The 13034-nt window shown below is 46.4% G+C and overlaps 1 protein-coding gene across 10 annotated transcripts in view; it reads right to left on the bottom strand.

Annotated features, from left to right (window-relative positions):
* Window positions 1-13034, bottom strand: part of dmd (dystrophin) — a 424484-nt gene that overhangs the window by 19047 nt on the left and 392403 nt on the right. For 9 of the 10 annotated variants that reach the window (XM_082963111.1, XM_082963108.1, XM_082963109.1 and 6 more), the window contains 5 exons: window positions 9045-9130; window positions 7930-8087; window positions 6067-6233; window positions 4932-5043; window positions 3630-3766 (listed from right to left, as the gene is read on the bottom strand). In XM_082963111.1, the coding sequence (XP_082819237.1) occupies window positions 3630-3766; window positions 4932-5043; window positions 6067-6233; window positions 7930-8087; window positions 9045-9130 (660 nt within the window). Of the gene's footprint in view, window positions 1-328; window positions 1914-3629; window positions 3767-4931; window positions 5044-6066; window positions 6234-7929; window positions 8088-9044; window positions 9131-13034 lie in introns of those variants that run through there. The other variant, XM_082963114.1, reaches the window with a different exon arrangement.

The following is a 13034-nucleotide window of genomic DNA, read 5'->3' as shown; positions in this document are numbered from 1 at the left end:
ACAGAAGTTGATCAGAGTTACAGGACTAGAAGACAGGAGAGGTGACATGAGGACAGAGAACAGAAGTTGATCAGAGTTACAGGACTAGAAGACAGGAGAGGTGACATGAGGACAGAGAACAGAAGTTGATCAGAGTTACAGGACTAGAAGACAGGAGAGGTGACATGAGGACAGAGAACAGAAGTTGATCAGAGTTACAGGACTAGAAGACAGGAGAGGTGACATGAGGACAGAGAACAGAAGTTGATCAGAGTTACAGGACTAGAAGACAGGAGAGGTGACATGAGGACAGAGAACAGAAGTTGATCAGAGTTACAGGACTGGAAGACAGGAGAGGTGACATGAGGACAGAGAACAGAAGTTGATCAGAGTTACAGGACTAGAAGACAGGAGAGGTGACATGAGGACAGAGAACAGAAGTTGATCAGAGTTACAGGACTAGAAGACAGGAGAGGTGACATGAGGACAGAGAACAGAAGTTGATCAGAGTTACAGGACTAGAAGACAGGAGAGGTGACATGAGGACAGAGAACAGAAGTTGATCAGAGTTACAGGACTAGAAGACAGGAGAGGTGACATGAGGACAGAGAACAGAAGTTGATCAGAGTTACAGGACTAGAAGACAGGAGAGGTGACATGAGGACAGAGAACAGAAGTTGATCAGAGTTACAGGACTAGAAGACAGGAGAGGTGACATGAGGACAGAGAACAGAAGTTGATCAGAGTTACAGGACTAGAAGACAGGAGAGGTGACATGAGGACAGAGAACAGAAGTTGATCAGAGTTACAGGACTAGAAGACAGGAGAGGTGACATGAGGACAGAGAACAGAAGTTGATCAGAGTTACAGGACTAGAAGACAGGAGAGGTGACATGAGGACAGAGAACAGAAGTTGATCAGAGTTACAGGACTAGAAGACAGGAGAGGTGACATGAGGACAGAGAACAGAAGTTGATCAGAGTTACAGGACTAGAAGACAGGAGAGGTGACATGAGGACAGAGAACAGAAGTTGATCAGAGTTACAGGACTAGAAGACAGGAGAGGTGACATGAGGACAGAGAACAGAAGTTGATCAGAGTTACAGGACTAGAAGACAGGAGAGGTGACATGAGGACAGAGAACAGAAGTTGATCAGAGTTACAGGACTAGAAGACAGGAGAGGTGACATGAGGACAGAGAACAGAAGTTGATCAGAGTTACAGGACTAGAAGACAGGAGAGGTGACATGAGGACAGAGAACAGAAGTTGATCAGAGTTACAGGACTAGAAGACAGGAGAGGTGACATGAGGACAGAGAACAGAAGTTGATCAGAGTTACAGGACTAGAAGACAGGAGAGGTGACATGAGGACAGAGAACAGAAGTTGATCAGAGTTACAGGACTAGAAGACAGGAGAGGTGACATGAGGACAGAGAACAGAAGTTGATCAGAGTTACAGGACTAGAAGACAGGAGAGGTGACATGAGGACAGAGAACAGAAGTTGATCAGAGTTACAGGACTAGAAGACAGGAGAGGTGACATGAGGACAGAGAACAGAAGTTGATCAGAGTTACAGGACTAGAAGACAGGAGAGGTGACATGAGGACAGAGAACAGAAGTTGATCAGAGTTACAGGACTAGAAGACAGGAGAGGTGACATGAGGACAGAGAACAGAAGTTGATCAGAGTTACAGGACTAGAAGACAGGAGAGGTGACATGAGGACAGAGAACAGAAGTTGATCAGAGTTACAGGACTAGAAGACAGGAGAGGTGACATGAGGACAGAGAACAGAAGTTGATCAGAGTTACAGGACTAGAAGACAGGAGAGGTGACATGAGGACAGAGAACAGAAGTTGATCAGAGTTACAGGACTAGAAGACAGGAGAGGTGACATGAGGACAGAGAACAGAAGTTGATCAGAGTTACAGGACTAGAAGAGTTACAGGACTAGAAGACAGGAGAGGTGACATGAGGACAGAGAACAGAAGTTGATCAGTATTACAGGACTAGAAGACAGGAGAGGTGACATGAGGACAGAGGGGGACTAGATCGCCTAGGCCAGATGTTAGACCTAAACCAGCCCCTGTCCTGTCCTTAGGCCAGATGTTAGACCTAAACCAGACCCTGTCCTGTCCTTAGGCCAGATGTTAGACCTAAACCAGCCCCTGTCCTGTCCTTAGGCCAGATGTTAGACCTAAACCAGCCCTGTCCTGTCCCTTAGGCCAGATGTTAGACCTAAACCAGCCCCTGTCCTGTCCCTTAGGCCAGATGTTAGACCTAAACCAGCCCCTGTCCTGTCCTTAGGCCAGATGTTAGACCTAAACCAGCCCCTGTCCTGTCCCTTAGGCCAGATGTTAGACCTAAACCAGCCCCTGTCCTGTCCCTTAGGCCAGATGTTAGACCTAAACCAGCCCCTGTCCTGTCCTTAGGCCAGATGTTAGACCTAAACCAGCCCCTGTCCTGTCCCTTAGGCCAGATGTTAGACCTAAACCAGCCCCTGTCCTGTCCCTTAGGCCAGATGTTAGACCTAAACCAGCCCTGTCCTGTCCCTTAGGCCAGATGTTAGACCTAAACCAGCCCCTGTCCTGTCCTTAGGCCAGATGTTAGACCTAAACCAGCCCTGTCCTGTCCCTTAGGCCAGATGTTAGACCTAAACCAGCCCCTGTCCTGTCCCTTAGGCCAGATGTTAGACCTAAACCAGCCCCTGTCCTGTCCTTAGGCCAGATGTTAGACCTAAACCAGCCCCTGTCCTGTCCCTTAGGCCAGATGTTAGACCTAAACCAGCCCCTGTCCTGTCCCTTAGGCCAGATGTTAGACCTAAACCAGCCCCTGTCCTGTCCCTTAGGCCAGATGTTAGACCTAAACCAGCCCCTGTCCTGTCCCTTAGGCCAAATGTTAGACCTAAACCAGCCCCTGTCCTGTCCTTAGGCCAGATGTTAGACCTAAACCAGCCCCTGTCCTGTCCCTAGGCCAGATGTTAGACCTAAACCAGCCCCTGTCCTGTCCCTTAGGCCAGATGTTAGACCTAAACCAGCCCCTGTCCTGTCCTTAGGCCAGATGTTAGACCTAAACCAGCCCCTTGTCCTGTCCCTTAGGCCAGATGTTAGACCTAAACCAGCCCTGTCCTGTCCCTTAGGCCAGATGTTAGACCTAAACCTTCCCCTGTCCTGTCCCTTAGGCCAGATGTTAGACCTAAACCTTCCCCTGTCCTGTCCCTTAGGCCAGATGTTAGACCTAAACCAGCCCTGTCCTGTCCCTTAGGCCAGATGTTAGACCTAAACCAGCCCTGTCCTGTCCCTTAGGCCAGATGTTAGACCTAAACCAGCCCCTGTCCTGTCCTTAGGCCAGATGTTAGACCTAAACCAGCCCTGTCCTGTCCCTTAGGCCAGATGTTAGACCTAAACCAGCCCCTGTCCTGTCCTTAGGCCAGATGTTAGACCTAAACCTTCCCCTGTCCTGTCCCTTAGGCCAGATGTTAGACCTAAACCTCCCCCTGTCCTGTCCCTTAGGCCAGATGTTAGACCTAAACCAGCCCTGTCCTGTCCCTTAGGCCAGATGTTAGACCTAAACCAGCCCTGTCCTGTCCCTTAGGCCAGATGTTAGACCTAAACCAGCCCTGTCCTGTCCCTGTGTGTGTGTGACTCACGTCTCCAGGTTGTCTCCCTCCAGGATGGTCTGTACAGGGAGGTAGCCCATACGAGGGTGCTTAGCGAAGTATCGTTTGGTCCTGAATTTGTTTTTCAGTACCTTGGCAAAGTCCCTCACATCCTCCCCTGACGTAGTCTGAAACACACATACACAGAACAAAGACCCCTTGTTCACAGCCCTGGTCTACAGATCCACAACACACACAGTGACACGCCCAAACACACATACACACAGACACCCACACAGACACCCATACATAAACACACACATACACACAGACACAGAACAAAGACCCCTTGTTCACAGCCCTGGTCTACAGATCCACAACACACACAGTGACACGCCCAAACACACATACACACAGACACCCACACAGACACCCATACATAAACACACACATACACACAGACACAGAACAAAGACCCCTTGTTCACAGCCCTGGTCTACAGATCCACAACACACACAGTGACACGCCCAAACACACATACACACAGACACCCACACAGACACCCATACATAAACACACACATACACACAGACAGACACACAGACACCCATACATAAACACACACACATAGACACACATAAAGACACACACACACACACATAAACACACACACAGACACCCACACATAGACACACACACATAGACACACACACATAGACACACACATATAGACACACACACACACACACACACACACACACACCCTACTTTCAGCAGCGGGCACTGGCGAATGGAAACCTGTTGATTCAGGTTTATGTGACTGTTGTGAAGTCGTGTTAACTCTCTGACAACCACATTCAACTGGTAGGAAAGAGACACACTGACTTCCTCTTTACAGGTTCATGGCCCAGCAAACACAGGGATTTATATACCCTCTGTTATAAATACACTACCACACACACACACACACACACACTGACTTCCTCTTTACAGGTTCATGGTCCAGCAAACACAGGGATTTATTTACCCTCTGTTATAAATATACCACACACACACACACACTGACTTCCTCTTTACAGGTTCATGGCCCAGCAAACACAGGGATTTATTTACCCTCTGTTATAAATACACTACCACACACACACACACACACACACTGACTTCCTCTTTACAGGTTCATGGTCCAGCAAACACAGGGATTTATTTACCCTCTGTTATAAATACACCACACACACTGACTTCCTCTTTACAGGTTCATGGCCCAGCAAACACAGGGATTTATTTACCCTCTGTTATAAATACACTACCACACACACACACACACACACACACACACACACAGTGTATACATACCGGTGTACAGTACTCCACCATGGGGTATTGCATCTTGTGTCCCTTAGCTACACGGCCAGAGAAGAAGCAGCTTTGACAGATATCATAGTTAAAATGCTTTAAGCTCCGGTACCTGATGAAGAGAGGCAGACAGGGACAGAGGTTACACAGAGAGGTAGACAGGGACAGAGGTTACACAGAGAGGTAGACAGGGACAGAGGTTACACAGAGAGATAGACAGGGACAGAGGTTACACAGAGAGGTAGACAGGGACAGAGGTTACACAGAGAGGTAGACAGGTACAGAGGTTACACAGAGAGATAGACAGGGACAGAGGTTACACAGAGAGGCAGACAGGGACAGAGGTTACACAGAGAGAGGCAGACAGGGACAGAGGTTACACAGAGAGAGGCAGACAGGGACAGAGGTTACACAGAGAGAGGCAGACAGGGTTAAACAGAGAGAGGGGACACTGGGGGAGGACAGAGGTTAAACAGAGAGAGGGGACACTGGGGGAGGACAGAGGTTAAACAGAGAGAGGGGACACTGGGGGAGGACAGAGGTTACACAGAGAGAGGGGACACTGGGGGAGGACAGAGGTTAAACAGAGAGAGGGGACACTGGGGGAGGACAGAGGTTACACAGAGAGAGGGAACACTGGGGGAGGACAGAGGTTAAACAGAGAGAGGGGACACTGGGGGAGGACAGAGGTTACACAGAGAGAGGGGACACTGGGGGAGGACAGAGGTTACACAGAGAGAGGGGACACTGGGGGAGGACAGAGGTCAGGTGAACTTCAAGGTTGAGGTTGATGTCAGGGAGTTGTGTTCCTGGGGTCAACTTTGGAAACTTTGGGATTGAACAAAGGGGCTTGAAAAATCTGAGGCTACAGCTCAATGACACCCTATATAGTGCACTACTTATGACCAGAGCCCAATTGTGGCCGCCCAATATAGACAATGGTCAAAAGTAGTGCACTGCCTATGGGGAATAGGGTGTGATTTGAGACTTGCCCTTGGAGATAGAGAAGGCTACTGAGAAGAAACAAGAGAGAAAGAAAGGGAGAGCCTGTCTGTCTGTCTGTCTGTCTGTCTGTCTGTCTGTCTGTCTGTCTGTCTGTCTGTCTGTCTGTCTGTCTGTCTGTCTGTCTGTCTACCTGAAGCCGATGATAGGACACTCCTTGCAGATGTTACACTTGGCCTGATGTTTGGCTGTCTCAGCAGCCGCCACACGGTGTAAGACAGGCAGCCACACCATCGACTGAGGCTCCAGACGCATCCAGTCCAGGAACATAGCAGCTTCCAGCTCTGGCTTGTTATTGGCCTGTTAGACAGGAAGTAGAATACATAACCAATCAGGAACATAGCAGCCTCCAGCTCTGGCTTTTTATTGGCCTATTAGAAATAGTTTAACACACATACAACCAATTACAGAAGAGCTACGGTCAGCAAGAGGGAAGGTTTGATTAATAGGACAAACCAGTGGTATTTACAGTCTAAATATGTATAAGATATGTATAAAGTGTTATATTACTCTAGGACAAACAAGCTGTTTTACCAGTTTAAAATAATACAGAACTACAAACTCTCAGGCTACTGTTTTCTCCTGGATTGTAAAGCAGGGGTTTTCCATTCCACTCTACATATTTTCCCATGGCCATATTTACTGCTGGAAACAGATGCAGTGATGACTGTAGAGAAGTTATTTCCACTGGCTGACAGATGGACCATAGATTACAGATCACCATAGGGTAATAGATTTACTGTGGCTAACACATTCAGTATGGTTATTCACTATAGCTAGCAGGCTAAGTGATGTACTTTGGCTAACACATTCAGTATGGCTATTCACTATAGCTAGCAGGCTAACATATGTATTTTGGCTAACATAGATATCAGGCTAACATATGTACTTTGGCTAACCTAGACAGCAGGGTAACAGATGTACTTTGGCTAACACATTCAGTATAGTGATTCACTATAGCTTGTAGGCTAACAGATGTACTGTGGCTAACACATTCAGTATGGTGATTCACTATAGCTACCAGGCTAACAGGTGTACGTTGGCTAACATAGCCACCAGGCTAACATATATACTTTGGCTAACACATTCAGTATGGTGTTTCATTAGGCTATAGATATCAGGCTAACATATGTACTTTGGCTAACATAGCTAGCAGGCTAACATGTGTTCTTTGGCTAACATAGCTAGCAGACTAACATATGTTATTTGGCTAACCTAGCTAGCAGGCTAACATATGTACTTTGGCTAACATAGCTAGCAGGCTAACATGTGTTCTTTGGCTAACCTAGCTAGCAGGCTAACATATGTACTTTGGCTAACATAGCTAGCAGGCTAACATATTATCTTTGGCTAACATAGCTAGCAGGCTAACATATGTTATTTGGCTAACCTAGCTAGCAGGCTAACATATGATCTTTGGCTAACATAGCTAGCAGGCTAAAATATGTTCTTTGGCTAACCTAGCTAGCAGGCTAACATATGTATTTTGGCTAACATAGCTAGCAGGCTAACAGATGTACTTTGGCTAAAATGGCTGCTGTGGATAATCTAGAAAGATGATTCCAACTCAGATCTTCACAGCAGTCCTGTCTGATGTCCTTCTTTTTTCCTATTTTTTATTCTAATCTTTTTTTGTATGGTGTTTTCAGAGTGCAATGTATAGACCTACTGATTAAATACAAATGACTCTATCTCTACCTAAAGAGACACTTTGTCAGACATTTTCCCACAGTGCATGGTATGGTTTTCCATTAAATGCATGTGATCTGCAGAATGTGCTTAGCACAGTAGTGTGGAATGTGAGGTAGTTTATACGCCTGTATGTTATATGTACGTTGTTTGTGTGTGTGTGTGTAAGCATGTGTGTGCGTGCGTGAGAGCATGTGTGTATGTGCGTCCGTGCGTGTGTGTGTGTGTGTGTGTGTGTGTGTGTGTGTGTGTGTGTGTGTGTGTGTGTGTGTGCATAGCTAGGACCACAGCTACTAGCTTCACATACAAACTGGAAGCAGCTGCGGACGCTGGGCTCAATGTTGGAGCCCCCGAAGGAGGCCACCTCTCCCAGCTGACGGGGGATCTGGATGGAATCATGGAGGAGAAGACCCAGCCTCCGCTGGTCACAGAACCCTGTAGCACTGGCTACCTGGCGGAACAGGACTGATAGAGGTGGGGGAGAGAGAGAGGGAGGGAGGGGGAGGGAGGCAGCGAGCAATGGAGCGAGGTAAATACCCAAGTCAAGAGATACATACCAACATACTAACAGACTAGACCACATGGATACTGTCTCTATATACGTACTAGTTATACCAACAACAACACACAAATCAACAATCTGGCCATGGGTTTTTACACTATGTGGTGCCAAGTTTGCTGCTAATATAAAGATCAGTCACTACTTCCATCTGTATTTGTCCTCCAGATGAGGTAATATAAAGATCAGTCACTACTTCCATCTGTATTTGTCCTCCAGGTGAGGTAATATAAAGATCAGTCACTACTTCCATCTGTATTTGTCCTCCAGGTGAGGTAATATAAAGATCAGTCACTACTTCCATCTGTATTTGTCTTCCAGGTGAGGTAATATAAAGATCAGTCACTACTTCCATCTGTATATGTCCTCCAGGTGAGGTAATATAAAGATCAGTCACTACTTCCATCTGTATTTGTCCTCCAGGTGAGGTAATATAAAGATCAGTCACTACTTCCATCTGTATTTGTCCTCCAGATGAGGTAATATAAAGATCAGTCACTACTTCCATCTGTATTTGTCCTCCAGGTGAGGTAATATAAAGATCAGTCACTACTTCCATCTGTATTTGTCTTTCAGGTGAGGTAATATAAAGATCAGTCACTACTTCCATCTGTATTTGTCTTTCAGGTGAGGTAATATAAAGATCAGTCACTACTTCCATCTGTATTTGTCTTCCAGGTGAGGTAATATAAAGATCAGTCACTACTTCCATCTGTATTTGTCCTCCAGGTGAGGTAATATAAAGATCAGTCACTACTTCCATCTGTATTTGTCCTCCAGATGAGGTAATATAAAGATCAGTCACTACTTCCATCTGTATTTGTCTTTCAGGTGAGGTAATATAAAGATCAGTCACTACTTACATCTGTATTTGTCTTCCAGGTGTGCTTTGCAGAGTGAGATGATGCCGGTTTTGAAGGACAGAGTTCTGATTTTTCCACTTCTTCCTCTGTGAAACCAATCAATCATAACAATAAATCAGATGTCAATCAATCATATCAATAAATCATATCAATCAATCATATCAGTCAATCATATCAATCGATCATATCAATCAATCAGATACTCATCAATTAGTGAGTGTCGTTAGGGGACGCGTCGATAGGGACGAGTCGATAGGGACGTGTCGTTAGGGACGTGTCGTTAGGGACGTGTCGTTAACCTGTTATGGATAGGGGGCAGTATTTTCACGGCCGGATAAAAAACGTACCCGATTTAATCTGATTATTACTCCTGCCCAAAAACTAGAATATGCATATAATTATTAGCTTTGGATAGAAAACACTCCAAAGTCTCTAAAACTGTTTGAATGGTGTCTGTGAGTATAACAGAACTCATTTGGCAGGCCAAAACCTAAGAAGATTCCAAACAGGAAGCGCCCTCTCTGACTATTTCTTGGCCTTTTTGATCATCTCTATCCAAAACAGGGGATTTCTGCTGTAACGTGACATTTTCTAACGCTCCCATAGGCTCTCAGAAGGCGCCAGAACGTTGAATGATGACTTTGCAGGCCATGGCTGAAAAACAGTAGCGCATTTGGATAGTGGTCGATCTGAGAACAATGAGACTGGGGGCGCGTGCACGAGACGACTCCATGTTTTTATTTTTTCGTCTTTGAACGAAAACAGGGTTTCCCGGTCGGAATATTATCGCTTTTTTACAAGAAAAATCGCATAAAAATTGATTTTAAACAGCGTTTGACATGCTTCGAAGTACGGTAATGGAATATTTAGAATTTTTTTGTCACGAAATGCGCCGGGCGCGTCACCCTTCTTTACCCTTCGGATAGTGTCTTGAACGCACAAACAAAACGCCGCTATTTGGATATAACTATGGATTATTTGGAACCAAACCAACATTTGTTATTGAAGTAGAAGTCCTGGGAGTGCATTCTGACGAAGAACAGCAAAGGTAATCCAATTTTTCTTATAGTAAATCTGAATTTGGTGAGTACCAAACTTGGTGGGTGTCAAAATAGCTAGCCATGATGGCCAGGCTATCTACTCAGAATATTGCAAAATGTGCTTTCACCGAAAAGCTATTTTAAAATCAGACATAGCGATTGCATAAAGGAGTTCTGTATCTATAATTCTTAAAATAATTATGTTTTTTGTGAACGTTTATCGTGAGTAATTTAGTAAATTCACCGGAAGTGTTCGGTGGGAATGCTAGTTCTGAACGTCACATGCTAATGTAAAAAGCTGGTTTTTGATATAAATATGAACTTGATTGAACAAAACATGCATGTATTGTATAACATAATGTCCTAGGAGTGTCATCTGATGAAGATCATCAAAGGTTAGTGCTGCATTTAGCTGTGGTTTTGTTTTTTGTGACATTATATGCTAGCTTGAAAAATGGGTGTCTGATTATTTCTGTCTGGGTACTCTGCTGACATAATCTAATGTTTTGCTTTCGCTGTAAAGCCTTTTTGAAATCGGACAGTGTGGTTAGATAAAGGAGAGTCTTGTCTTTAAAATGGTGTAAAATAGTCATATGTTTGAAAAATGGAAGTTTTTGGATTTCTGAGGAATTTGTAATTCGCGCCACGCCTATCATTGGATATTGGAGCAGGTGTTCCGCTAGCGGAACGTCTAGATGTAAGATTAAGTACGTGTCGTTAGGGACGTGTCGTTAAGTACGTGTCGTTAAGTACTTGTTGTTAGGGACGTGTCGTTAAGTACGTGTCATTAAGTACTTGTTGTTAGGGACGTGTCGTTAGGGACGTGTCGTTAGGTACGTGTCGTTAGGGACGTGTCGTTAGGGACGTGTCGTTAGGGACGTGTCGTTAAGTACTTGTTGTTAGGGACGCGTCGTTAAGGACGTGTCGTGAGTGTTGTGTACTATACGTACGTGTCGTTAAGGACTCGTCGTTAGGGATGCGTCGTTAGGGACGTGTCGTGAGTGTTGTGCACTATACGTACGTGTCGTTAGGGACGCGTCGTTAGGGATGCGTCGTTAGGGACGTGTCGTGAGTGTTGTGTACTATACGTACATGTCGTTAGGGACTCGTCGTTAGGGATGCGTCGTTAGGGACGTGTCGTGAGTGTTGTGCACTATACGTACGTGTCGTTAAGGACTCGTCGTTAGGGATGTGTCGTTAGGGACGTGTCGTGAGTGTTGTGCACTATACGTACGCGTCGTTAGGGATGCGTCATTAGGGACGTGTCGTGAGTGTTGTGCACTATACGTACGTGTCGTTAGGGATGCGTCGTTAGGGACGTGTCGTGAGTGTTGTGTACTATACGTACGTGTCGTTAGGAACTCGTCGTTAGGGATGCGTCGTTAGGGACGCGTCGTGAGTGTTGTGCACTATACGTACGTGTCGTTAGGGACTCGTCGTTAGGGATGCGTCGTTAGGGACGCGTCGTGAGTGTTGTGCACTATACGTACGTGTCGTTAGGGACTCGTCGTTAGGGATGCGTCGTTAGGGACGTGTCGTGAGTGTTGTGTACTATACGTACGTGTCGTTAGGGATGCGTCGTTAGGGATGCGTCGTTAGGGACTCGTCGGTAGGGATGCGTCGTTAGGGACGTGTCGTGAGTGTTGTGTACTATACGTACGTGTCGTTAGAGACGCGTCGTTAGGGACGTGTCGTGAGTGTTGTGTACTATACGTACGTGTCGTTAGGGACGTGTCGTTAGGGATGCGTCGTTAGGGACGTGTCGTGAGTGTTGTGCACTATACGTACGTGTCGTTAGGGACGCGTCGTTAGGGACATGTCGTGAGTGTTGTGTACTATACGTACGTGTCGTTAGGGATGCGTCGTTAGGGATGCGTCGTTAGGGACTCGTCGTTAGGGATGCGTCGTTAGGGACGTGTCGTGAGTGTTGTGTACTATACGTACGTGTCATTAGGGACTCGTCGTTAGGGATGCGTCGTTAGGGACGTGTCGTGAGTGTTGTGTACTATACGTACGTGTCGTTAGGGACTCGTCGTTAGGGATGCGTCGTTAGGGACGTGTCGTGAGTGTTGTGTACTATACGTACGTGTCGTTAGGGACGCGTCGTTAGGGATGCGTCGTTAGGGACGTGTCGTGAGTGTTGTGCACTATATGTACGTGTCGTTAGGTACGTGTCGTGAGTGTTGTGCACAATACGTACGTGTCGTTAGGGATGCGTCGTTAGGGACTCGTCGATAGGGACGTGTCGTAAGTGTTGTGTACTATACGTACGTGTCGTTAGGGACGTGTCGTGAGTGTTGTGTACTATACGTACGTGTCGTTAGGGACTCGTCGTTAGGGACGCGTCGTTAGGGACGTGTCGTGAGTGTTGTGTACTATACGTACGTGTCGTTAGGGACTCGTCGTTAGGGACGCGTCGTTAGGGACGTGTCGTGAGTGTTGTGTACTATACGTACGTGTCGTTAGGGACTCGTCGTTAGGGACGTGTCGTGAGTGTTGTGTACTATACGTACGTGTCATTAGGGACTCGTCGTTAGGGATGCGTCCTTTAGGGACGTGTCGTGAGTGTTGTGCACTATACGTACGTGTCGTTAGGGACTCGTCGTTAGGGATGCGTCGTTAGGGACGTGTCGTGAGTGTTGTGTACTATACGTACGTGTCGTTAGAGACGCGTCGTTAGGGACGTGTCGTGAGTGTTGTGTACTATACGTACGTGTCGTTAGGGACTCGTCGTTAGGGACGCGTCGTTAGGGACGTGTCGTGAGTGTTGTGTACTATACGTACGTGTCGTTAGGGATGCGTCGTTAGGGACTCATCGTTAGGGATACGTCGTTAGGGACGTGTCGTGAGTGTTGTGTACTATACGTACGTGTCGTTAGAGACGCGTCGTTAGGGACGTGTCGTGAGTGTTGTGTACTATACGTACGTGTCGTTAGGGACGTGTCGTGAG

This window comes from Salmo salar, chromosome 16 (genome assembly GCF_965601325.2).
Source record: "Salmo salar chromosome 16, fSalSal1, whole genome shotgun sequence".
In the NCBI taxonomy this organism is placed as follows: domain Eukaryota; kingdom Metazoa; phylum Chordata; class Actinopteri; order Salmoniformes; family Salmonidae; genus Salmo; species Salmo salar.
Note: the sequence above shows the minus strand (reverse complement) of the source record. Positions and strands in the feature narration are given on the sequence as shown.